The sequence below is a fragment of the Lissotriton helveticus genome, chromosome 10 (assembly GCF_964261635.1).
Source record: "Lissotriton helveticus chromosome 10, aLisHel1.1, whole genome shotgun sequence".
NCBI lineage: Eukaryota > Metazoa > Chordata > Amphibia > Caudata > Salamandridae > Lissotriton > Lissotriton helveticus.
In genome coordinates, this window is record NC_136071.1 from 108,643,460 (window position 1) to 108,667,171 (window position 23,712).

Here is a 23,712-nt window from a genome sequence, read left to right on the forward strand (position 1 = left end):
GGCCGCAGGGGGCGCAGCGGCGAGGGCAGTGAGGGACCACGAAGGTAACAGAAGGAACGAGGGAAAAACAAGTGGCACAGAGGGCAGAAGGATTCAGAAAAGGGGGTGGTGATGAACAGAGTGCCTGAATTAAGCAGACCACTCTTACCCAGTCCAAAGATCAGGGCTTGATCCATCACCGTTTTTTAGCTCACTGCACCATCTCAGCTCAGAACTTGGCTATATGCAAATTAGTCTGTTCCTGTCCCAGTGCATGATGGGAACAGGGCAAACCAAACTACCAAGCCAATTCTTATACTGGGAAGGAAACAAGCTTCCGGGGACCGGTTTCTGCCATTTCAGGCGTCGTCGGCCCGGCTTGCTTGAATCCTGATGGTGCAATGAGCAAGGGACTCACATCTGAGTATACCCTTCCACGCATATGGTGGACAAAATGATTCAGAAAAGGGGGTGGTGATGAACAGAGTGCCTGAATTAAGCAGACCACCCTTACCCAGTCCAAAGATCAGGGCTTGATCCATCACCGTTTTTTAGCTCACTGCACCATCCCAGCTCAGAACTTGGCTATATGCAAATTAGTCTGTTCCTGTCCCAGTGCATGATGGGAACAGGGCAAACCAAACTACCAAGCCAATTCTTATACTGGGAAGGAAACAAGCTTCCGGGGACCGGTTTCTGCCATTTCAGGCGTCGTCGGCCCGGCTTGCTTGAATCCTGATGGTGCAATGAGCAAGGGACTCACATCTGAGTATACCCTTCCACGCATATGGTGGACAAAATGATTCAGAAAAGGGGGTGGTGATGAACAGAGTGCCTGAATTAAGCAGACCACTCTTACCCAGTCCAAAGATCAGGGCTTGATCCATCACCGTTTTTTAGCTCACTGCACCATCCCAGCTCAGAACTTGGCTATATGCAAATTAGTCTGTTCCTGTCCCAGTGCATGATGGGAACAGGGCAAACCAAACTACCAAGCCAATTCTTATACTGGGAAGGAAACAAGCTTCCGGGGACCGGTTTCTGCCATTTCAGGCGTCGTCGGCCCGGCTTGCTTGAATCCTGATGGTGCAATGAGCAAGGGACTCACATCTGAGTATACCCTTCCACGCATATGGTGGACAAATTGATTCAGAAAAGGGGGTGGTGATGAACAGAGTGCCTGAATTAAGCAGACCACTCTTACCCAGTCCAAAGATCAGGGCTTGATCCATCACCGTTTTTTAGCTCACTGCACCATCCCAGCTCAGAACTTGGCTATATGCAAATTAGTCTGTTCCTGTCCCAGTGCATGATGGGAACAGGGCAAACCAAACTACCAAGCCAATTCTTATACTGGGAAGGAAACAAGCTTCCGGGGACCGGTTTCTGCCATTTCAGGCGTCGTCGGCCCGGCTTGCTTGAATCCTGATGGTGCAATGAGCAAGGGACTCACATCTGAGTATACCCTTCCACGCATATGGTGGACAAATTGATTCAGAAAAGGGGGTGGTGATGAACAGAGTGCCTGAATTAAGCAGACCACTCTTACCCAGTCCAAAGATCAGGGCTTGATCCATCACCGTTTTTTAGCTCACTGCACCATCCCAGCTCAGAACTTGGCTATATGCAAATTAGTCTGTTCCTGTCCCAGTGCATGATGGGAACAGCACAAACCAAACTACCAAGCCAATTCTTATACTGGGAAGGAAACAAGCTTCCGGGGACCGGTTTCTGCCATTTCAGGCGTCGTCGGCCCGGCTTGCTTGAATCCTGATGGTGCAATGAGCAAGGGACTCACATCTGAGTATACCCTTCCACGCATATGGTGGACAAATTGATTCAGAAAAGGGGGTGGTGATGAACAGAGTGCCTGAATTAAGCAGACCACTCTTACCCAGTCCAAAGATCAGGGCTTGATCCATCACCGTTTTTTAGCTCACTGCACCATCCCAGCTCAGAACTTGGCTATATGCAAATTAGTCTGTTCCTGTCCCAGTGCATGATGGGAACAGGGCAAACCAAACTACCAAGCCAATTCTTATACTGGGAAGGAAACAAGCTTCCGGAGACCGGTTTCTGCCATTTCAGGCGTCGTCGGCCCGGCTTGCTTGAATCCTGATGGTGCAATGAGCAAGGGACTCACATCTGGGTATACCCTTCCACGCATATGGTGGACAAATTGATTCAGATTGAGGGCAGAAGGGCACAAAAAAATGTGTGGAACAGAGGGCAGAAGGGCACAAATAACGAGTGGAACAGAATGCAAAAGGGGCACAAAAACGAAGGAAAAACGAGTGGCACAAAGGGCAGAAGGGCACAAAAAAAGTGTGGAACAGAGGGCAGAAGGGCACAAATAACGAGTGGAACAGAAGGCAAAAGGGGCACAAAAACGAAGGAAAAACGAGTGGCACAAAGGGCAGAAGGGCAAAAAAACGAGTGGATCAGGAGGCAAAAGGGGCACAAAAACAAGGGAAAAACGAGTGGCACAGAGGGCAGAAGGGCACAAAAAAACGAGTGGAACAGAGTGCAGAAGGGCACAAAAAACGAGTGGAACAGAAGGCAGAAGGGCACAAAAAACGAGGGAAAAATGAGTGGCACAGAGGGCAGAAGGGCACATAAAACAAGTGGAACAGAGGGCAGAAGGGCACAAAAAACGAGTGGAACAGAAGGCAAAAGAGGCACAAAAACGAGTGGCACAGAAGGCAGACGGGCACAAAAACGAGTGCAGCAGAAGGCAAACGCGGCACAAAAACAAGGGAAAAACGAGTGGCACAGAAGGCAAAAAGGGCACAGAAATACCGAAAAAACAAGTGGCACAGAGGCAAAATACAGAATACAGAAATACAAGGGCAGCTAAGAACAGAAGTCAGAACGGGCAGAGAGGCATGGGGGCAGCGAGGAGAACAGAAGGGAAAACCGGGCAGAGACACGGGGGGCAGCGAGGGGTACAGAAGGATGAAAAAGGGGCACGGACCACGTACAGGCAGCGGGGGAAGACAGACAACAGCAGTCACAGACACAACAATGAAAATACAGGCAATACAATAAAAGCAATAAAGCGGAGGATGAACAAACCTACCTACGGCCTATCACTGGCCACCAGGGATGAGGCGCAGGTTGTAGCCTGCGGGTGGTGGAGGGCCTCGAACTTCCTCAGCAGCGGCAGTTGGGGCACGGAGACACAGGTGGTGCTGTGCGGAGGGGGAGCGACCTACCTGGTAGGGTCAAGAATCACTTGCAGGGGAGGGTCTTCTACCCTCCCCTGCAAGTGATTCTTTCCCCCTCTGTCTCACACCCTCGCTGTGCAAGCAATTTTCCCCCTCTGTTTCACACCGTTGCCTGAAAGTGATTCTCAGTCTCGAACCCTTGCCGACAAGCAATTCTCTGTGTCACACCCACGTTTGCAAGCAATTCTTCCCTTCTTTCTTGCACCATCGAATGCAAGTGATTCTCTGTCTCAGACCCTCCTTTCCAAGCAATTTTCTGTCTCACACCCCCACGTGCAAGCAATTGTTCCCTTCTTTCTTGCAACCTTGACTGCAAGCGATTCCCTGTCTCACAACCTGTCCCCATGCGATTCTCTTTCGCTCACCCTCGCCTGCAAGCGATTCTCTGTCTCGCACCCTTGTCTGCATCTTTTCAAGTCATTGCTGGTGAACTTAAATTGTTAACCTCCATTAGATAAGGTGAACATTCTCCTGGGACTGTGGTTAACAAACTTTAAACCTTATGTACTAGTGATTTCAGATGAGGGTTGTCATCTGTTTATTAGAAGAACATGTCCTTCAACACAGAACCTTATGCAAAGCCTTGTGGCAAACTAATGGGACTAGGGTGATCAGTTCTTCATTCTAATAAATCCACCTGTAGGATACAACAGGCCGAACAAAGATGGCTTAAGGTCAACATTTAATCATCTGAGAGCTGTGTTGGGAGTATGAAAATACAGCATTCATAAAGCACTGCACTAGAACATTAAAGAATGCAAGGGATAAACAAAGTTCATGAAAATAAAGAGATTTACAGTCTACTGACCAAACAATATAGAGGAAAAAGATTAAAGCAAAGCGAAGAAAGTTGGTTTAATGGATTCAATGGGAAGGTAATGATAGCAACAGTTGGGCTCCTGTGAACTTAATATAAGTCCATCAGAAAAACGAAAAGTAATTAAGTATACGATCGCACTCAGAAAAAAACATGGCTGGGCCGAAGAGGTGAATGAATTACACTGAATAAGGCTATTTTTGCTTTTTTTCTTCCTATAAAGTGCTTGTGTACACCGATAAGGCTCTTGGCGCTCAAAATAACAGATGCTGAAACTAAAGGTGAAGTTGTATAGGCATAGGAAGTAGTTAATATGTATGTTTTCAGTAGTTTCCTAAAATTTTTTAATGACATCCAGAATTTGACAGATAACGCACAGTGGTGGCCAATCACAGTACACTACACATTTCTTGAATAAAAGAGGTTGTATCTCCTCAATCTTCAAACTGCTGGTCATTCACATTGCGGACACCTTGCACACATTACGAGAAGCATGGTAGGCAGGCAAGGGAGCCCTCATGGAAGAAGAACGGGTCTTCACCCTGATGGCACCCATAGATTTGTCAAGGTCCACCAGATACTGGCTGATTTAATTTCAACATTGAAGAGCACAAATCTAATCCCACAGCATATACGGAAAATAGACGATACTTCCAACCCCACATTTCTCAGATGTCATAATGGAACTGGAGATTGCCTTCATACAGTGTGGTCCTACAAGGTCATTCAAATCCACTGGTAATAAACTCTATTTAATATACTACATAGGGTAAAGAAAACACCACCATGTATTCCTGTTGCCTTCAATTGTAATGCTTCTTTTCACATGAATATCACAACGAGCACTGATACATTGCATAATCAAATTTGTATATAATTTTTATATTAACATGCATGCTAAGTTTTATGGTTCTCGTGGGCCTAGAAGCCATTTTATTGAGGTAGTATACTCCCTGCATCTTGCAGCCTAGCCTCACTTTTAATCACGGCAAACAGAGGTGTGAATAGTGAACTCAGCAGTATGTTTATGTATATTTATCTTCTTTTTAGAGGACTACTCTCATTCTTTCTGGAAGAAGATCGTACTGCCTGCTCAATTGATAATTGTGTTGAAATAACAGTTTCTTCCAAGTGTTTGCACCCTCTAGACTTGTAATGACAGAAAAGTGTATAAGAACCATCCAAAATTGCATGCATTTTTGCATTTATGCTTCAACTGGCTTTTAGAGTGAGAGTTTTAGTTATGTTATGTATATTTGTAAAGCACACTATCATTTGCGAGAGTATCCTGGCACTGAGCAGGTGTGTGCTTATCCATACCTAAGGTAAGTTGGTTAATTAAAAAGCTAGGTCTTCAGCTTCTTCTACACTTCAAGAAGAGAGCAGGAGGCTCTGATGTGGAGAGGGAGGTCGTTTCATGCTTTAGGAGCGATGTTGGAAACGCTCATCTTCCTAATCTGGTTCTATGTATGCGTGCGATGTTCGCAAATAGGAGTCCTGCAGAGAGGAGGTGTCTGGATGGTTGCTGGCAGGAGATGCGACTGTTAAGGTAGGTGGGACCGGAGTTGTGGAGTGCCTCGAATGGGTGTGTGAGGATTTTGAATTGAGCACGCTTGTATATTGGAAACCAGTGTAGTTCCCTGAAGTGTGGTGTTATGCATGTTCTACGTGGGAGGTTGAGTCCGGATGCAGAGTTCTGGATGGCTTGTAGTTTTCTAGTGAGTTGCTTGGTGATTTCGGTGTAGATGGCATAGCCACAGTCCAACTTGCTGGTAACTAGAGCATGGTAGACAATGTTTCTTGTGTTGTTTTGGAGCCATTTGAAGATCTTAAGAGTATGGAAGCAGGATATATTAATAGTGCTGGCTTGTGTAGTCATGGCCAGGTTGCTGTCGATAATTATTCCAAGGTTCCTGGCGTGGGTGTGAGTTCGAGTTCAGCAGGTCACCATTTGGAGTCCCATGGTGAGGTGTTCTTGCCGAAGATCACTACTTCTGTCTTGTTCGTGTTGCGCTTGAGACAGTTGGCTTTCATACAATTAGCAATTTGGTCATGCAGGTGGTGAACTTGTTTCTTGTGTTGGGGGGTCTTGCCCAAGAGGGAGTGTATGAGGTGCATTTTGTCTGCGTAAGAGAGGATATGGATATTTTGTGCACAGATGACATTGGCCTAAGGGATCATGTATGCCTTGAAGAGGGTAGGGCTGAGCAATGAACTTTGAGGGACTCCGCACATGAGTTTTCAGGCTTCGGAGGAATAAGGTTCGAGGTTGACAGCTTGTGTTGCATCAGTTAAGAAGGCGGAGAACCAGTGGAGAGCAGGTCCTTGAATTCCAATGCCAAGCAAGCACCTGATGTGGATGGAGTCTGAGACCGTGTCAACTGCTGCAGTGGTCCCGGAGAATAAGGACTGCCAGCTCTCCTATGTCCAGGATCATATGGAGATCAGCTGTGGTGGCCATGAGTGCTGTTTCTGTACTGTGGTTGGACCTGAATGCAGACTATACAGCGTCAAGGAGATGGTGGTTGCTGAGGTAGTCAATGAGGCGGTGGTTGATTAGTTTCTCCAAAACCTTTGCTGGGCAGTGTAGGAGGGAGGGGTCTCTCGTTGGAAAGCGTGGCTGGGTCAGCAGATGGTTTCTTGAGTAGGGTCATGACGGTGGTATGTTTCCAGGTATCTGGAAAGGAATCCAAGAACGTATTGAGGATTAGTGTTAGTGCTTCACTGATCGGTAGGAGTCCTTCGGTAAAGGCAATGGTAGCAGCGATTTTGACAGTGGTGATGGCAGGCCCTGAGGTCAGACTTTGTTCATCGGTCTTGATGGGAAGTTGAATTGCAATGGTAACAGGGTCCAGTTGGTGGCTGAAGTTGCTGTATATGGAGAAGAGTTTGTTACAGAAGAATTCAGAGAGCTTGCTAAAAAGGTCTTGTGACGAAGGAAACATATAAATACCATAAATTACACCCATTTGAGCAACAAGAAACTCCAAGAAGATCTTTCAACTTCTGAAAAGCACCATAAATAGAAAGGTACTAACCACTCTGTCCATGCCATCCACCCCACTGTGATGGCATTATAACAGGTATATCCATGCCACCCTTTTGCCCCCCTTCTTCCCAGGCCGTGTGATTGGCAGGTGCAGGCTGCTGTAAGCTCCCAGGCACCACTTTCTGCATTCCTATACAAGGATGTTTAGTTACAGGAGGCCTGCTCACCACTGACTGAATCCCTGGGCAATTAAGAGAAAACCGTAAAACTTACAGCCGAGGAATTTCCTAATGCAAAAAAGATGAAAACCTGTCCTAATCAGCCTTCCACCTGCGTGTACCCAGTAGGCCAGGGAAGCAGGCTGTGGCCGAGGAGGGCTGCAGGCACAACCCTGAAAAAGCCTGAACAATGACGCATTCCTAAAAAGTTGCCTGGAATCAAAGCACATTTTAACAGTTTTATTTCTACTCCCCCGTATCGATGTTTCAGCATCATGTGTGAAATTCATTTGCAGTGAAAGACTGTGGGACCGGCCTCCGGAGGTCATTATCTGCAACAACAAAAAAACTATCACAAAACCTAAAGTGAGGCCTCAGGAAATGAGAACTTCACTGCAGAAAAACTCACCAGAAGACCTAGTATCTAGGGGAGACAGGGAACTAGTGGACCTCCTACTCACAGCGGCCGTTAAGACAATATTAGCGAACTGGAAGAACACTAGCAAAGCAACAATTAATAGGTGGTTTAACTGGGTAACCTTCCTGAGAGTCGCCGACAACATCACCACGAAACACTCAGCGAACCATATAGCCAGAGGGGAAATGTGGGCAGCCCTAGACTCATACCTTGGAGCATACAACCCCCTTAGACCTACAAACCCCCTCAGGCCAACAAAGGCCAGGGCTCAACCGCGCCCCTCCCCCCCTTCTATCTCTCTTCTTTCTTCTTTCTCTCTCAGCCAAGAGAACTTAGGGGCAAACGTAACACCTGCCACACAAATCAACAATCAGTACCAAACGTAACTACATACAACAAATGCCTTGAGATCATATGTCTATGCCCCCGCAACACTACTGTACTGTATTGTATTATACTTGTAAAATCTTCTTTTTCAATAAAATAATTTTGAAATAAAAAAAATATAAAAAGAAAACTCGACCTGTACTGCGGCCGTCAATAAGGGTGGCCTGCCGGTGCGAGCAGTAGGCAGCGCTACGAGCAGAGGCCATGATTGCGGCCAGAAACCAGTAGCCAGCCGTTGAGAAACTCCCGGCTCTGGCTCTAGGACGTGAGGTCCCCTGCGGCGGCAATCCACATACAAATTAAATGGGCCCGGCTCTAGGGCACTACTGCTTGATGTCAGGCGACAGGCTGTCTAACTCAGAGCAGCACAGTGCCACAGGAATCCCCGGAGACTGGTACATAGTAGCAATGCAGGTAAGAACCTTCCAGCAGCTCATTGCTCAGGGGTGAGCATACCAAGCCGGCAAGAGTAGGCGCACAGGCCATGTCTTGCGACGTGATGCCATTGCCAGCTGCCACACACTACAGCCCTTCAGCTGGTACAGTATGGAGAATGCATCATATGGGTGACAATGCATTTCAGTGCGGGGATGTAGAGCACCGCACTGAAATGCAGTAGTGTCACACCTGATGCATGATACTTGACAGGACTGGGGAGTCAAGGTGTCAGTACATGTGATGATCCAGCTGTTGAGATTTTTGATGGCTTTTAGCAAGTAGCTGGTGTGCTCGGGCCAATGCTCAGAGAGGGTGGAAGCCCCTCCACTTCTGAGATGCTTTTCTTGCTCCGGCATGCGGTTCCTGTGGAGGTAAGTCTGTGATGGAGCAGAATGGGTATACTGAAACTGATGAGGGCGAGATCTGTCCAGGTTATAGTTGCTGGCTTGTCAAATGTGATGTTGCTGATTGAGGAGAAAACTGAGTCTAATAGGTGTCCGGCGGAGTCGGTGGGTTTGATAATGTGCTGGCTGAGTCAAAGGTTTGCAAAGTTTTCTAGAAGGGCTGGAGAGGTTGGGTTGGTGCAGTCTTTTAAATGAAAGTTAAGGTCTCCAAACAGAATGAAGGTGCTGGATTTAAAGATGAGGGGGGCAAAAAAATGCCTTGATATCGCTGGTGAAATTGGTGCATGGTTTAGGTGGTCTGTCTACGAGGGTTCTGCCAAGGGAGAATATGGCTGTGACATATATCTTGAACGGAAGTTGTTCCATGTAGCCAGTGGGTGCGTCCATTTAGGTGGGAGAAGCTGATGGTACCATTGAATGTGATATTTACTCCACCTCAGAGCTTGTGCTGACGGTTTTGTCTAACGATCTTGCAGCCACGGGGGATGGTGGTAGCGATGTCCGTGCTGAGGCTGTAGACATCTTCGTGGAATCCACAAGAGGTCAGCCACCAATGGTTTTGAGGTCAGGATACCTGGGGAGACTTCACTGGACAGGTGAGCTAGTCCAGACTCAGGGCGTGGGCATAGGGTGCAGAGTGGGCAGACTTCGCGGGTCCAGCGAGATCCAGAATCCTTGGAGAGGGTTTCTTGTGAAGAGGGCTGCTGTCCTCAGGAGATATGGTCTTTGCTGTAGAGCAGGCACTCTTCCCAGGGTTTCTGGAAGTCTCTTGCTGCGGTATAGTCGTTGACTCCTTTGCAGAGTCTTTAAGCCGGTAGAGATGGGGCCAAATCAGTAGTCGTCTTCAGGCTTGGCTGCACAGCGTCGCCTTCATCCTTCTTCTTAAGTCGCAGGAATCTGAGGATCAAGGTTCAGGGGTGCCCCTAAATACTGAATTTAGGGGCATTACTAGTGCTGGCAGATAGTAGCTAATGGACTACTTACCTTTAGGGTGACTACACCCTCAGTAAGTCTCCTCCCTTTGGGGCGGGGGCATCCCCTAATCCTATTGGCTAAAATCCTTCCATCCAACATGGAGGATTTTCTAAGGAGGGGGTACACCTTAGGGGTGGCCTTGGCTGAGAGGGGACACACCTCTCCTGACTACTTATTTTCCCACTAAACCTGCTGCCAAAAGTGGGGCTTGGTCAGGAGGGCGGGCATCTTCACTAGCTAGAGAGGCCCTGGCTAGCATTACAAACGGGAAGCCTTTAAGGCTCACCGCCCTGAGTGCTGTTCCTGCTTGTGTGTAGGTGAGAAGCCCTTCCTCCTCAAGTAGGTTTTGTTCCTGATCAACAAGAGCACAAGGGCTCCCACCTCAGGGGGTCAGAAACATGTCTGAGTGTAGCAGGCTGGTACAAACCAGCCAGCTGTACACTAGGGAGTTAGTCGTTTTTCAGGGGGCATCTCTAAAATGCCCTCTGAGTGCATTTTGTAATAAATCCAGCATTGGCATCAGTGGGGGTTTATTAGGCCGAGAAGTTTGATACCAAGCTTCTTTTGCATCCAGTGAAACCATCATGGAGCTGTGGAGTTTATAATGACAAACTCCCAGCCCATGTACTCAATATGGCTTCACTGCACTTATAATGTAGAACAATGGATTAAAACACTGTAGGGGCATATTGCTCATGCTGCTATGCCCCTCATCTGTGGTATAGTGAAGCCTGCCTTCAGGCTGTGAGGCCTGCTAGAGAGGTGACTTACCTGTGCCACAGGCAGTGTTTGTAGGCATGACACACATACGTGCCATGTCAGCAGTGTGTTAGGTGAGTGATCTCTGTGTGGTGGCACAATACATGCTGCATCCTTTAGAGAGCCTCACTGGTCAAAAGGCTCTTGGTACCAGGGGAACCTTTTATAAGGGACTTGTATGTGGGCCAGAGGTGTGCCAATTGTGAAGACAAACGTACTGTTTTGGGAAAGAAAGCAGGCACTGGGAATCAGATTAGCAGGGACCCAGTGCACATTCAGTCAAAGTACATCAGACATCAGGCAAAAAGTGGGGGGTAACCATGCAAAAAAGGGGAACTTTAGTACAACGTATCACTGCTTTTCAAGTAAATTTTGATCCATATGAGCTAGAATTGTTTTTTTTAATGAAAATCCGCAAATTATGCAGCGGATGATGAATTATGTGGCAAATGTGGCAAATCCATAATCAAGCGAAAACATGGCAACAGCAGAATCACATAATTCCAGTGCCTCTGATTACAACTCATGTTCTATATAAATTATAGTTTGTGTATGTGAGATGCAGGTGATTGACAGCTAATCGCATAATCTTGTTTTTTTACACATGTTTTTCCGACTATATCAATAAAAAGATATCCTGAAAAAGACATTAAATAGATATGCTGTCAAGCAGCATCACGGGGTCCGGTCTGGTCTGGGTGGGTGGGTCAGGGCGGTCTTATCTTAAGTGCACAAGCATCCACGCAGCGTAACCCCTTCGGCGCGCATGACGAGCTGAGCTCGTCATGAGTTGTGCCGCTCGCACGCTGATGACGAGCTCAGCTCGTCATGTAACGCGGCTTTTTGAAAAAAGCCGCGTAGCGCGAAAATCGCCGCAGCGCGCATGCGGTTAAGCCAATAGACGGTCAGAGCTCTACCAGAAAGGCAGGCCATAAGAATGGAGGTCTGCCCGGACCAGCCCTCGAAGGGAGAGAACAGAGCAGTGTACTACCACAGTACTGATTTTTAAGTATTGTGCTAGCAAAATATCAAACCCAGAAAATCGACTGGCAAAATATTGTGAAGGAAAGTTTAAATAGATAAGTATAGGCTCATGTTTGATACTTAACACCAAACATATATACCTTGAGGACACGTAAATCATCGAGGTACCTAGATGTGGAGATCTTCACAATATTTTGGTAGTCGATAGGGTAGGAACAAAAAATGCATAAGAAGCAAAACTACCAAATAGTATTAAGTGGTTGACATAATAAGGTAAACGCAATGAAAGAGGGGCAACCTGCTAATTAAAGAGAGGGGCAAACCGCAGAAAATGTAATACAAATATGTGTGCAGTAACAGTGATAGGAGAGGAGCCCAAACCTATCAAAAGCAACAACGTGGACAGATGAAAACTGCTGACTGAAAATTGTACTAAAGAACAGCAAGAAACACGCGCTGGCCAAGATGTCTGGCTTTTGGCATGCTGTGCAATGGTTATTTTTTTTCTTATATTTTTATTGCAAGCATATGCGAACAAACAAACAAACAAACAAACAAAAAAGTGCCACCTAAACATGGCCTTCATTAAAAAATATTACATTTGAGAAAACACTCCTTTATGGTACTGTTTTACTGCTGATGTTTTTTAAATAACAAGCCTTTCACTTCTATCACTCACTTTATTATTTGGGTAGGAGGTAAGAGTAAGTCACCACCTAACTAAGCATTCGAATCTCAGGCAGCAACACTGTTACTTAAACACTTCATAACTTGAAAAGGGGGACAGAAATTAAAACACTATCTAACTGGGCACCCAAAATAAATAGTTAGTATTTAAAGTTAATCTGTTAATGTACAAATAAATTAAATAACAGGCTTTTACATTAGCTTTATCACTGAAGAGAAATTAACTATTTGTAGGCGGATCTGAACAACGCGGACAGCCTTTGTGTATTCACACAAAGTGAAGGGAGCCAGTGGGTAAAGTGGACTGACCTATGGCTCCATGCTGTAGGGGGTGAAAGCAAAATGTGAATAACACAGTTTAATAGACCAATGAATAAAACCACCTACCCAAAAGCCCTTCTATTTGTGTATACTATGAAATGAATGAAATACCAGCAATTGTAAAGCGCACAGCTACCTCTGGAGAGGTGTCTCGGCGCTGGGGGCCATCGGGAAGATTAAGCGAGCTATTGCCAGAGTCACATGGTGCTGGGATAACCTGCCACCGGGGATCGAACCGTGAACCCCATTGTCCAGAATCAGGCATCCTGGTTGCTGCGCCACACCTTTTCCACTACTATGTATGATTTTTGTGAGAAAACAGTAGTCCTGGAAACAAGTAATGATGCTGCCTCAAAGGCCAGACTTAAAAAAGGAACAAGCTGAACCTACGCATTCTGTGCAAAAAACGATGTCTGATCCCTTTAGGAAACAGGACTACACCTTGGAAACTACGGCTAGCCAGGGGGTGCACTTCCAAATAAGGTTGTTTGTAGGCCTGGGCAGAGTTGGCGAAGTTCCGCTAGGCAGAACTCAGCAAAGTGACAAAAAAACTCTGCCGCGCTATGCGGAGTTTCACAAGTGTCGGAGTGCGTTAGGTTGGGCCGTTCGCACTGATTTTTTAGTGCCGGGTGTTTTTTCCTGCGCTGGTAAATCAGCGCAAACGGAACCATGCGCAGCTCAAGAGGGCGCTCCTTCTTTCTGCTGCTCGAGTAGATTTTCTACTCAGGAGGCAGCTTCCTCAACGCGAAAGCATGGTTTCTCAAGGAAATCGGTCACAACCATCCACTACCGCCCACGTTGCTAAATCTCGCTGGGATGTGGTCTAGCGTTGGATTTTCCTCACTCGCCAACATGCGAGCGCGAGCGAGGTAAAAATTCCACTCCGCGAAATGCAGAGTGCGAAAAACTCCGCAAACGGAGAGGAGTTCACCGCCCAGGCCTATTTGTTTGATATATTTTGTACTATGGGACATGCCAAGAATCACATCAAGGGTTCCAGTACCTTGCTGTGTGAAAATTACTAGGGGAAATTAAAGTGAATACAACAACTCAGTAGTCTAGTAAAGGAGAACATGGCCACTCAACTTGACCATTAGTTTGGGATCGTGCCCTCAAAGCAGTATCAAAGGTCTTCAGCCGTAATGAGTGCGTCAAAATGGCTGCTGAACTCTGTCTCCCCACAGAGCCCCCTCATGTCTCACCCCTGCCAAGCTTGGAATACTTAAAACAAGAAACTAAACACAGCCTGTCTGGTCCATGGGTAAACCTAACCGCTTAGAAAACACAAACAAGAAAACAGCACCCAAGGAAAGCAAATACATGTGGGAAAAAGAAACTGTGAGAACGAGCAGGGTGCAGAGGCCTGGTGCCTGGAGACAGGTGGGGAAGGCTACTGTCCCCTCCACGGGGGGCAGGTGTCTGAGGGGGGGGAGGGGCACAGAAGGGGCTGCCTGGGCCTGTCCCGGAAGGTCAGGCTAGAGGAGGAACGAGCTGCGAGGATCACCACAGAGGGACAAAGAGCTGAAGAAAACCCTCACATTGCTAGGCGCTCCTGCCCAGCTATGGAATGATCCCGCCGTTCCCTCTGCTGGCTTCCCTTTTGTGAATCTCTGTTATGATTTAAAGAACATATCAGAAACACCAAGAATTACTGGTAAAAGAACATAATCAGCCGGGCAGTGAAAAGACCATCGATGATTGTCCTGATTTCGATACATTTGAAATATTTTGTGTACTTATAGCGCTAACAGGACACCCGATTGTCACTTCCAAGTACTACTGCACACTAAAAACGATTATAAGTACAAACAAAGCCGGGAAGTTAATTATACGATGTTCACAAAAATGCTACGTGACACAGGTTAGTCCCACGGGGAGGAATTTTACCCACTGAACAGCTGCGGGTGTAAGGAACCCCACTGCTCCAGAGAGCAGCGCCGCTGGGCGCAGCTACACTGACCTCCAACCACGTGACACTAACCATAAGATCACTTTAACCCCTCCCCTGCTGATGACGGAACCGCTCCGTCATCAGCCTCGGTCGCGCTGTGCTGATGACGGAGCGGTTCCTTCATGGCCCGTTCGGCACGCATGCACGGCGCGGATTCCGCGCCTGCGCTGTGTGTTCTATTGAGCGGGGCGGGCCATGACGGAACCGCTCCGTCATAAGCACAGCGCAACCGACGCTGGTGACGGAGCGGTTCCGTCACCAGCATGCGCCCGCCGCTCTTCCGCCCCGCCCCCTTAGCACTGCGGCGGAATAGCCGCCGCAGTGAAGGGGTTAACCTTTAGTTTTTTCAAATAATTTCTGTTGCGTTTTTATAATGGAAAGTAAGATGTCCATCGCTATGTGCGGCGTTGAGTTTGGTACCCAACCCCCCCCCCCCCCCCCCCCAAGCACCCAGCTACCCTTCTGTATACAACCGGCCAATAAGAGCATTCATCACAAAATAAAGCGGTGTCATTTTAAATTATGCAAGTCTACTAGCTTTCGCAATGGGTCACCATATTAATATATAATTGGGAAGCCTATTGGCTTTTTCAAAAGGTGATCATAATAACATACAAGGCACAGCTATTTACTTTGTCAAGAGGGCATCACTTCATTATATGAAGACAAACTTATTGGCGTTGACTAGGGATAATCACATCCTTTTATAAAACAACCCTATTGGGTTTCTTGATGGCTAACCACATAAATATACTAAACAAGGCTATTGGCTTTGTCAATGGATCACCACATCAATACCCATTGCCTCTGTCAACGACAATACATACTGTCAGAGTTTTTCTTTTACTCTCTTGAGGCCACATAACACCCCAAAGGAAGAACCACACGAGAGCCCTACAATCCTCAGTGGAGATTGAAAGGTTAAGGAAAGCTTAAAAACATCATCAATTTCACGTGGGGTCACCTTCTATAGACTCCAGGAAACATGTTTTTTTTGTTTTTTGTTTTTTTTAACTCTGGGGGGGGGGCTGCACTACATCTAGCTCTCATATTTTTTACATGTTGATGGTGCCCTCAAATCTGTTGGCAGTGGGCACTAAGATGGTCAGCCTAAAATCAGGGTAATCAATAGCAGGTCAAGGCCCGAGAGATGAGAGTCTGCTGGATTGGCTAGGCTACCCGGTCTGTAGAAGAAACCCAACGGCAAGGCCACTATCGCTGGTGAACAAAATATGCAAATTGCCCAATGAAGGGCATTATGGGGCTCTCTTTGCCAGGAGCAATGAACAATAAACAAGCAGCTCTGGCCAATCATGTATTCTTCTTTTTTTCTCCGTTTTTTTAAGGGTGGGCAGGGACCAGGGGCGCAACTAGGTCTTAAGTTCGGGGGGGGATAACATAGCATACAAAGGGGCGTGGTTAACATGTTAATCAATGTGGGCGGGGCTAAAATGGCAGACAATCAGGATCGGGTAATGCTCAGGCCATGCTAAGGAAACGAAGTGGCAAATTCTGCATTCAAAACTGGACAAGAATCCGTTTTATTAAAATTGGAAAAGAGAGGGTAATGTGAACCATTTATTAACAGTCAAGTGATTTGTTCATCTTGCAATAAAGTGTCACTCAACTACATTATATTGTCTCTACGATATTATGTAGACGGTTAAAATTACACCCTTTTTTCTAATGGAATGCCCATGAAACTGGGTCAAAAGAGCCCAGAACAACATGCTACTCTCTGAAAAACCTAGACTGTTCACAGATATAATTCACACAAAAAAGGGGACTCTGTCCCCGCCAAGACAAAGAAGGAATTTGAGATTTTGCAATGTGTCCATTTGCATTGTTATTACAAACTATAGCACCAACAAACATGAATTTATTGGCAGTACAGACATTAAAGCATGGTGCTTTAATGTATAGGCAGTGGAAGTAGGGGCGGGTGGGGTGCTGTGCAGCAGCACCCCCCATAATAACCATGCTAGAATTCAGAGGGTGCATGAGAAATAATAAAGCATTTACGTTTTGGTAATATCATGTTACATTTGCTGTTTTTCAAAAGAGAGGTCAAATGCCAGACTGTTGATACTGCGATTAACACAGAACTTGGTAATTATATCCCTGTCACAAAGTTCCAATCCTCACCTCTTCGGCTGGTGCAGCTCCTATTGTAATTGCATTTATATAACGTTCACTAACCCTGATGAGGCGATTAAGCGCTTTTTCAGTGAGTAGCACGCTACTCTGGGACCCATAGATAATCAGTGGTGAATTAGTATAGTAAAATATGAATTAATTTGAGTGGTGGACATGTTAGTCTGTTATTTGGATTGAGAAGGATAGGTGAGGGATAGAAGAGGGAAAAGGTTTGCTTTTATACAGCACTTACTACCCCAAATGAGGTGTTGAAGCGCTTTTTGGTGGGTAGCACGCTACTCTGGAACCAAAATAGAATTAGTGGGGACTGATATAGGGAAATATGAAATTAATCTGAGTGGTGGAGATCTTAGTCTGTTATTTGTATTGAAAAGGAATGGTGGAGGGATAGAAAAAGGAAGGGTCTAGAATGTGTTTTGGGGGTTCATAGCAGTAGAAGGGGGTTTCGGATGGAGGTGGAAGAGTCAGAGGGAAAGGTTTAGAAAGGCTTGTTTGGGAGATCTGAATAGTAAAAGAGGTATGAGATGATGGAAGGAGGGGTAGAGGAGAGAAGAGTATCGGGTTTAGGATGAATCAAAGAGCGTAGGTAGAGAATATACTGATAGAGGTATAGGGTTAGAAATAGGGCAGTGCATTGGAGAGAGTAGTAGAGTGAGGTTTTAGATGAGTCAGAGTGGAGGTAGGGAATATATTGCGAGAGATATGATGAGATCTAGGGTAGTGCAAAGTAACAAATATAAAGATACTTAAGTACATGAAAGGTATCTAAATGCATAAGGAAAAGAATCTATGTAGAATAAAGTTGCATTTAATAAACTAAGACTTTCAAGTGTTGTACTTGTGTGTTTGTGTAAGGTGTTAGATCATTCTGTACCATTATAGACCACTATCCCACCTGAATTAAAGGAAAAAGCTAAAAACCTGTATTTACACACTATAATTCCTTCCACCAAGCTGAATCTGTTATCAGTTTCATATCTATAGCACCAAGAGGCTCCTAGCGTACATGTTTAACAAATGGCCAAATAATATTAAAGAATGAAGAAAATAACAAAATGAGACCACACACAAGCCAATGTGTCTAGTAAACAAAATATGAAATTAAACCAAGAAAAAGTAATTATCCTAGTCTAGACTCATGGCCTGGGAACAAGCCTGGTGTTATATATCCGCTTAATACATTGGGCCTGGCTTCAGATGGAGGAAATTCTTACAAAGAACTAGTAGCGGTCGGTGGTGGGAGTGCTGCCGGGCGGTGACGGGGGGTGGGGGAGGGGCAGGGTGGGGTAGTAAACTATGGAATGCGGCCAAATACAGGTAAGTAAACATCAAAATAAATAAAACTAATTTTGTTGCAGGCACTGCATCGCCAAATGCGATGCAGTGCGTGCAACGAAATTTGTTTTATTTATTTTTACATTCTTAAAATGTGTATTATGATGATGCAACAATTGAATTACTGCACAGTGAATGTTTAAGATTGGCAGGTATTATCGGTCTTTATTGAGCTAGAGGGTGAATCGAAGAAAAACGTGAAAATAAACTAAAAATCCACAAATAAACGTATGAACCGGTCTACAATACACATACTACCAATCCAAACCTAGGACATGGTAGACATATTCAGCCATCATCTGTTGTTACAGTATTGCAGACTACTTTAGGAAGGCCAACCTACCCCTTGACTGGATGTATTAGAAATGGGCCCCATATGCTTCAAACAACATCCCAGACAGGGACCCCCCAACTGTGGCACCACTGGCCGGGGCCACTCAGCAGATAAGGGGGCGTGTTCTGCTTCACATCCGCATCTCATTTCTTGCAAAGACATGCCAGGGGACACCACCGCCTCAAGGCCACTTGCTGAAAATGCGACTACGATCTGCTTCGCAACAGCATCACTTGCAAGTACCACCCTTCCATAGTACCACTGTCCGGCCCACTCAGCAGACACGGGGGCAGGTATCTGAGGCATCACTGCCCCAAGCCCACACAGCTGAACTGAGGCCTGGCACGCGCCCCTGACCACCACCTCCATCACACTTGTGGTGGAAGGTGAAGACACACCAGGTGTTGCACAACTTCACAGCCATCATTCTCAACGCAGGATCTCTGCTCTCACTTCACAGTGTTTCCCTACAGCACACACAGGAGTGCAGAAACTGAATCCAAGCACCTACACCCATCGATGCACAAACATTGTGGGGAACCAGGGCCTAACTTGTTATTTCCAACCAAGTAACAATCTTCAGTGGCAAGATTTGTTAAAAATAATAAAAACAGATTGATCATAGAACGGACCAGTCAAGCATTAAATGAAACAGTTTCTTTCCCCTCGGCTGCTAGCATCTTCCTATTAGATGTTGGGCCACTGTTTCCAGCATTTGGTGACAGCCCCACCTCAGGAACCACTTGTAGGTGCTTTAATTCTCCCTACCTCAATGTGTCACTTTCATAGCCAGCACGAGCACTGTCACCAGTGCCAAGACCCACTAGGTGCTATATCCGTGCTTACGCACATTCACTGCTCCTCTCAACCCCAACAATCACTTTCAACCAATGAAGGGGCCTTAGGACGCAATGAGCAGCACTATCGTGCACCCCTATTCACTGTGTTCAGTCAGGAAACTGATAATGCGTGTAAACCTGGGATGTACTGTGCGCACAGCGGCGGGTCACACGAAGAATGCCCGTACAGTACCCACAGGAGGTGAGTGTGATGCTCTTCACACAGCCATCTAACATTTACCATTGCAATGTGTCTCCTCTCCTCGTGCAGACCTGCGGTTTGAGCAATGCTCCAAATACAGACTGGATACAAGTAAGGACAGCTCCTGAGAAAAATCAGTTGAGGTGTTGTGTGAGCTTTAGTTTCATGACTCACCAACAGGACTCTTGGAGCAGGGAGTGGGAAGATGTGCACAGCAGGGGTAAAGGAATGGCCAGTGCAGGTGACGCTTTTCCTTTGTAAAGGAATTCCTGCTGGTGTCATATCCCCCCTGCTGTGCACATCTTCACACTCCATGCTGCACCGCACATCAAACGTGCTTAGTTGAAATCCCTGCTTCAGGCAAAGAAATCACCTCGGCGGCACCCCCTCTGAAAGAAAACAAAAGGTAGGGGGCAGGGAGGGTCACTGATACCTTCAGAGGCTGGCTGGTTCTGGCCGGAGGCAGCCGGCTGGTTCTGGCCTCTCAGAAGGGGTCATTAAAATCGCAACCTCGGATTCTAAAGCATCCAAAAATAAAAGTGGAGCCTTAATACAAATGAAAGTCGGGAAACGGTTTTCATGCTTTCATTATTTTACATCATTGTAAATAAGCGAAGCACGGAAGTGTGTCATGCTGTCATCTGAACCTTGGGAGCCCGGGCTGAAGTTGACGACGGGGGGGGCTGAAGCCCGTTCAGCCCAATGGGTGTTGCGCGCCTGGCAGGGACCATCACTCAGTCTCACGTATGGGGTCCCCAGGACAGCACTGCATTGTGCCCCAAGGTGTGGGGTCCCAGGGCCGAAACGTGGCTCAGGGAGAGGGCCCCTGGCACTTCCCTTCTAAGACTGCACACGACCTCGGTGGATGGAGTCTCTGGGGCCGAAACTGGCTTGGGGAGGGGTACCACACACAGGGCCGGACTGGCCTTAGCGGGCATCTGCCATTTTCCCAGTGGGACGGAAGAGTGGGGTCCGGTTTTCAAGCGTTGCGAGTCAGTTTTGTTACTGGGGGAAGTTGTGCAGCAGTGCTGCAATATCGGCCCCCTGTAACAAAAGCGGCAGCAGTGGTGCTAAAGCGGCCAGCAGCAGTGCTAAAGCGGCAGCACTGCTTCTCACTAGCACCCCGACCCTCCTCTCCCGGGTCCGGTCCAGCTGAATTGCCAGGACTGGTTTGTGTTCAAAGTCTGGCCCAGCCAACGCTCACCCCACTCCCCATAATGGAAAATAACAAATGTGGTTTCACTCCTCTGTCTAAGCTCACCCCAGGGGTCATTTAAAGCAACAAAATCCTGGCTGTCATTTTGTTTTTTACCACAATTGTGCAGAAAAACCTCGGGATTGTGAGGGGGAAAAAAGCGTTCTACACAAGGGCTAGGAGGGCTGGGTATCCCTACCCTGCCCCCATTTTGCCTTTTTGAAAGACTTTTTCAGGAGAGGTGACCAAGTCTCCCACTCCTGTAATGGCTGCCACAACATTACTTTTATTGTTGCAGCCAGCCAATCAGAGCGCTCCCTCTGACAAAGCCCACTTAGCCAATCAGAAGGCATACATTTTTGAATTTCAGCCCAACGGTCCAGATATACAAATGTTAAGAACCTTTTTTTCTCAAAAACTATTGAATGGAATGAGACCAAATCACAAAAGGAACAGTTTCTGGGTAAAGATCTAACTTTCTGCTAAATGTGATGCAATTCCATTCAGCTGTTTAGGCTGTAGCGCTGTTCAAAAAGCCCTATGGAAATTTCATTTGAAAATTGTGTGTTTGGGGCTCCCCCCTTTTGAAGGATCCTCCTGACACTTTCAAGGAAGGAGCTGAGGTGGATAAACTTTTTGTTTGGAATCTTTTGTGAAGAGTCGAAAAACGGTTCCAAAGTTATTAGCAAAGCAAAAAAAGCACTTCCTATGGTAACTTGGTCCTAACTATAGCTTCACTTTAAGTAATATACATATTATCTTTGTAGGTGACCTCATCAGATTTATCTGTGACCCAATGTGCGCCCCTTCTCCTAAAATTCACTTCTACAGACGCCACTGGTGCAGCTCCAGTTTCTTCCCCAGCTCCGAGTCCGACCACCGGTTCCAAGTGAGCGATCCTATGAGATTACCTCGGTGGCCCTCATCCCAAGATGTCAGGTAATTAGATGGGGCAATACCAAGGCGGGGTTTATGGTCTGAGCTTTATCTTCCTCCCAGTAACTTCCGTCATGAGTTTTTGGCCCCTGACTTTGGAATAACACGCTGGACCCGGAAAATGGGGTCCATCTTCAGATGTCATTTCCAATTTTGGGGCTTTTCCCACCAGCTCCAGTAGTTGGAAAATGTCAGCAAAAAGATTTTTGTTTTACTGAGTGAGGTTCACCCGCAGGTAAAACTCAGGATCTGGTAGTGGGGTATCCCAGGGAGATACCGCTCTGCTACACCCGTAAAGAGCACTCGGTGGCTATGGATATATAAACAGATAAATATGGACTTTGATGAGAGGTTGGGAGACTGACGGCAAGAGAAGTGCATTCAAAAGACACAACACTAGGCTCTTGAAGACACCAAACAACACCAAGAAGACGCGCAAAATTATACTACATGTTTTTTAAAACACAACCTCAATTTTACTCTCAGTTTGGTACAGTAACCCAATGGCAGATCTTTGTATCATTTACAAACATACACCCATTGACCAGCAGTTCCTCGGCAATGCTAGGTTTGACTGCCCGAAGGGCATGTGTTCAGAACTGAGCCATTAGGTACAGGAGTTCCTTCCTCTTCCAGTTCACCGACCTACCCCTAAACCCCAACAATATCTCCAATTTCTGCAATGAAAAATACTTAAGTCCACTTACCGCTCCAAACATGAGTCTGAAAATGAGCCACCGGAAGCCCCAGATGACGATACGTGATGGCGGGGTATGTTCGGGCAGTGGTGCCAGAGTCCAGAGTGGGCACAGGAAGATTCCCAAGAACCCGGTTTCCAGAAGCAGAGTATCTGACCCTAGAAAAGGAAGAAGAGCAACAATGACTGAAGATGTATGATGAGTATTGCATTGTGTATCGTACCCAAACCCTCTGGATTGCTCTATTTAATTGCATTTACGCTTAACACCCCTAGGAAGTAGGGTGCTGAAGCACCTTGACTGATGGGTACCACATATCCCACTAGGGAACAAAGCTGAATTGTAGTGTGGCCTACGTGGAGACCACAATGCATCGACTGTGATGCTCTTATCCTGACTGTTTGCTGCGACAATGTTCATAGAGGAGGGAAGAGCAGAAAGGGATGCTCTTTAACATTGCTGTGTCTAGTTGAAAGGATACGGGTCATGACTGTAGCCTATGTGACAAGTGTGATGGGATCACACGCGATGAGTACTGGCATACACTCATGTTGTCGTGATTCTGTAGCTGAACAAAGTAGTGTGGGTGCAGGTGAACCTGCCTACAAACCTAGATTGGACCAACATTACGGTTCTTGGTTGAGTTTGAGCTACAGAGGTGCAACCCACAGGAATGCACTGCATTTCAGGCAGCCCCAGGAAACTAACTTTGGAATCCATCCAGAAGTGAAAGGGGTCAACCACGGTCCTTACTGTATAACACACGGCAGAATGCAGCACCTGAAAAAATACCTGATCACGATGCACTTGCTGCAGCCCAGCTGTGACACCACTAATTACCAGTCCTAAGAAATGCCTTGTACACACAAATGAGTTATGATGTGACCCGCCTGACTCAGGAAAAAAGGATATATTCTCCCAACACAAATTCCCACATAATTAGAATAATCTTTGTTAGTATATTTTCTTTCTCTGCAGATCAGTCATTGGTCTCCATTCGGCTTGTGAACGGTGGCTCTCTGGGTACCGTATGCTTGCGCTTCCTGTTGATTATGGAAGACTAGATTGACTGCTCCTGAATCATTCTTTGTCTTCTCTGTGCTCCTTCGGGATACATTTTTCCTGGGTATTTATTATATATACACACACACACACTCACACTGAGCACAAAAAGTCAGTGTTTCTGGATTCTCTTCAAACTGCAGCTGACGGTAATTAGCAGGGCTGAAGCTATGTGCAATACTGCTTCAGTAAAACTACATATATATGCATATATAATTTCATATAGGATAAAGTACCCCCTGACATACATTATGAGGACACTGCAAGTCACTGATGAGTTCCATAACCATAGAGATGAATGTTGAAGGAAGAGTTGCTTTTAAGGTTATGGAGCTCCAAGGTGTCTTGCAGTGTCCTTATCATGTACACCAGGCGGTACTTTATCCCATATAATACATGG

The 23,712-nt window shown here is 46.4% G+C and overlaps 1 protein-coding gene across 2 annotated transcripts in view; it reads right to left on the reverse strand.

Annotated features, from left to right (window-relative positions):
• The window catches only part of LMF1 (lipase maturation factor 1), an 801,367-nt gene extending 778,964 nt beyond the window's left edge, over positions 1-22,403 (reverse strand). For both annotated transcript variants that reach the window (XM_078664185.1, XM_078664184.1), the window contains exon 1: positions 22,260-22,403. In XM_078664185.1, coding sequence (XP_078520311.1) covers positions 22,260-22,271 — 12 coding nt within the window. In that variant the 5' untranslated portion in view covers positions 22,272-22,403. The remainder of the gene's footprint in view (positions 1-22,259) is intronic.
• Between the last annotated feature and the right edge of the window lie 1,309 nt (positions 22,404-23,712).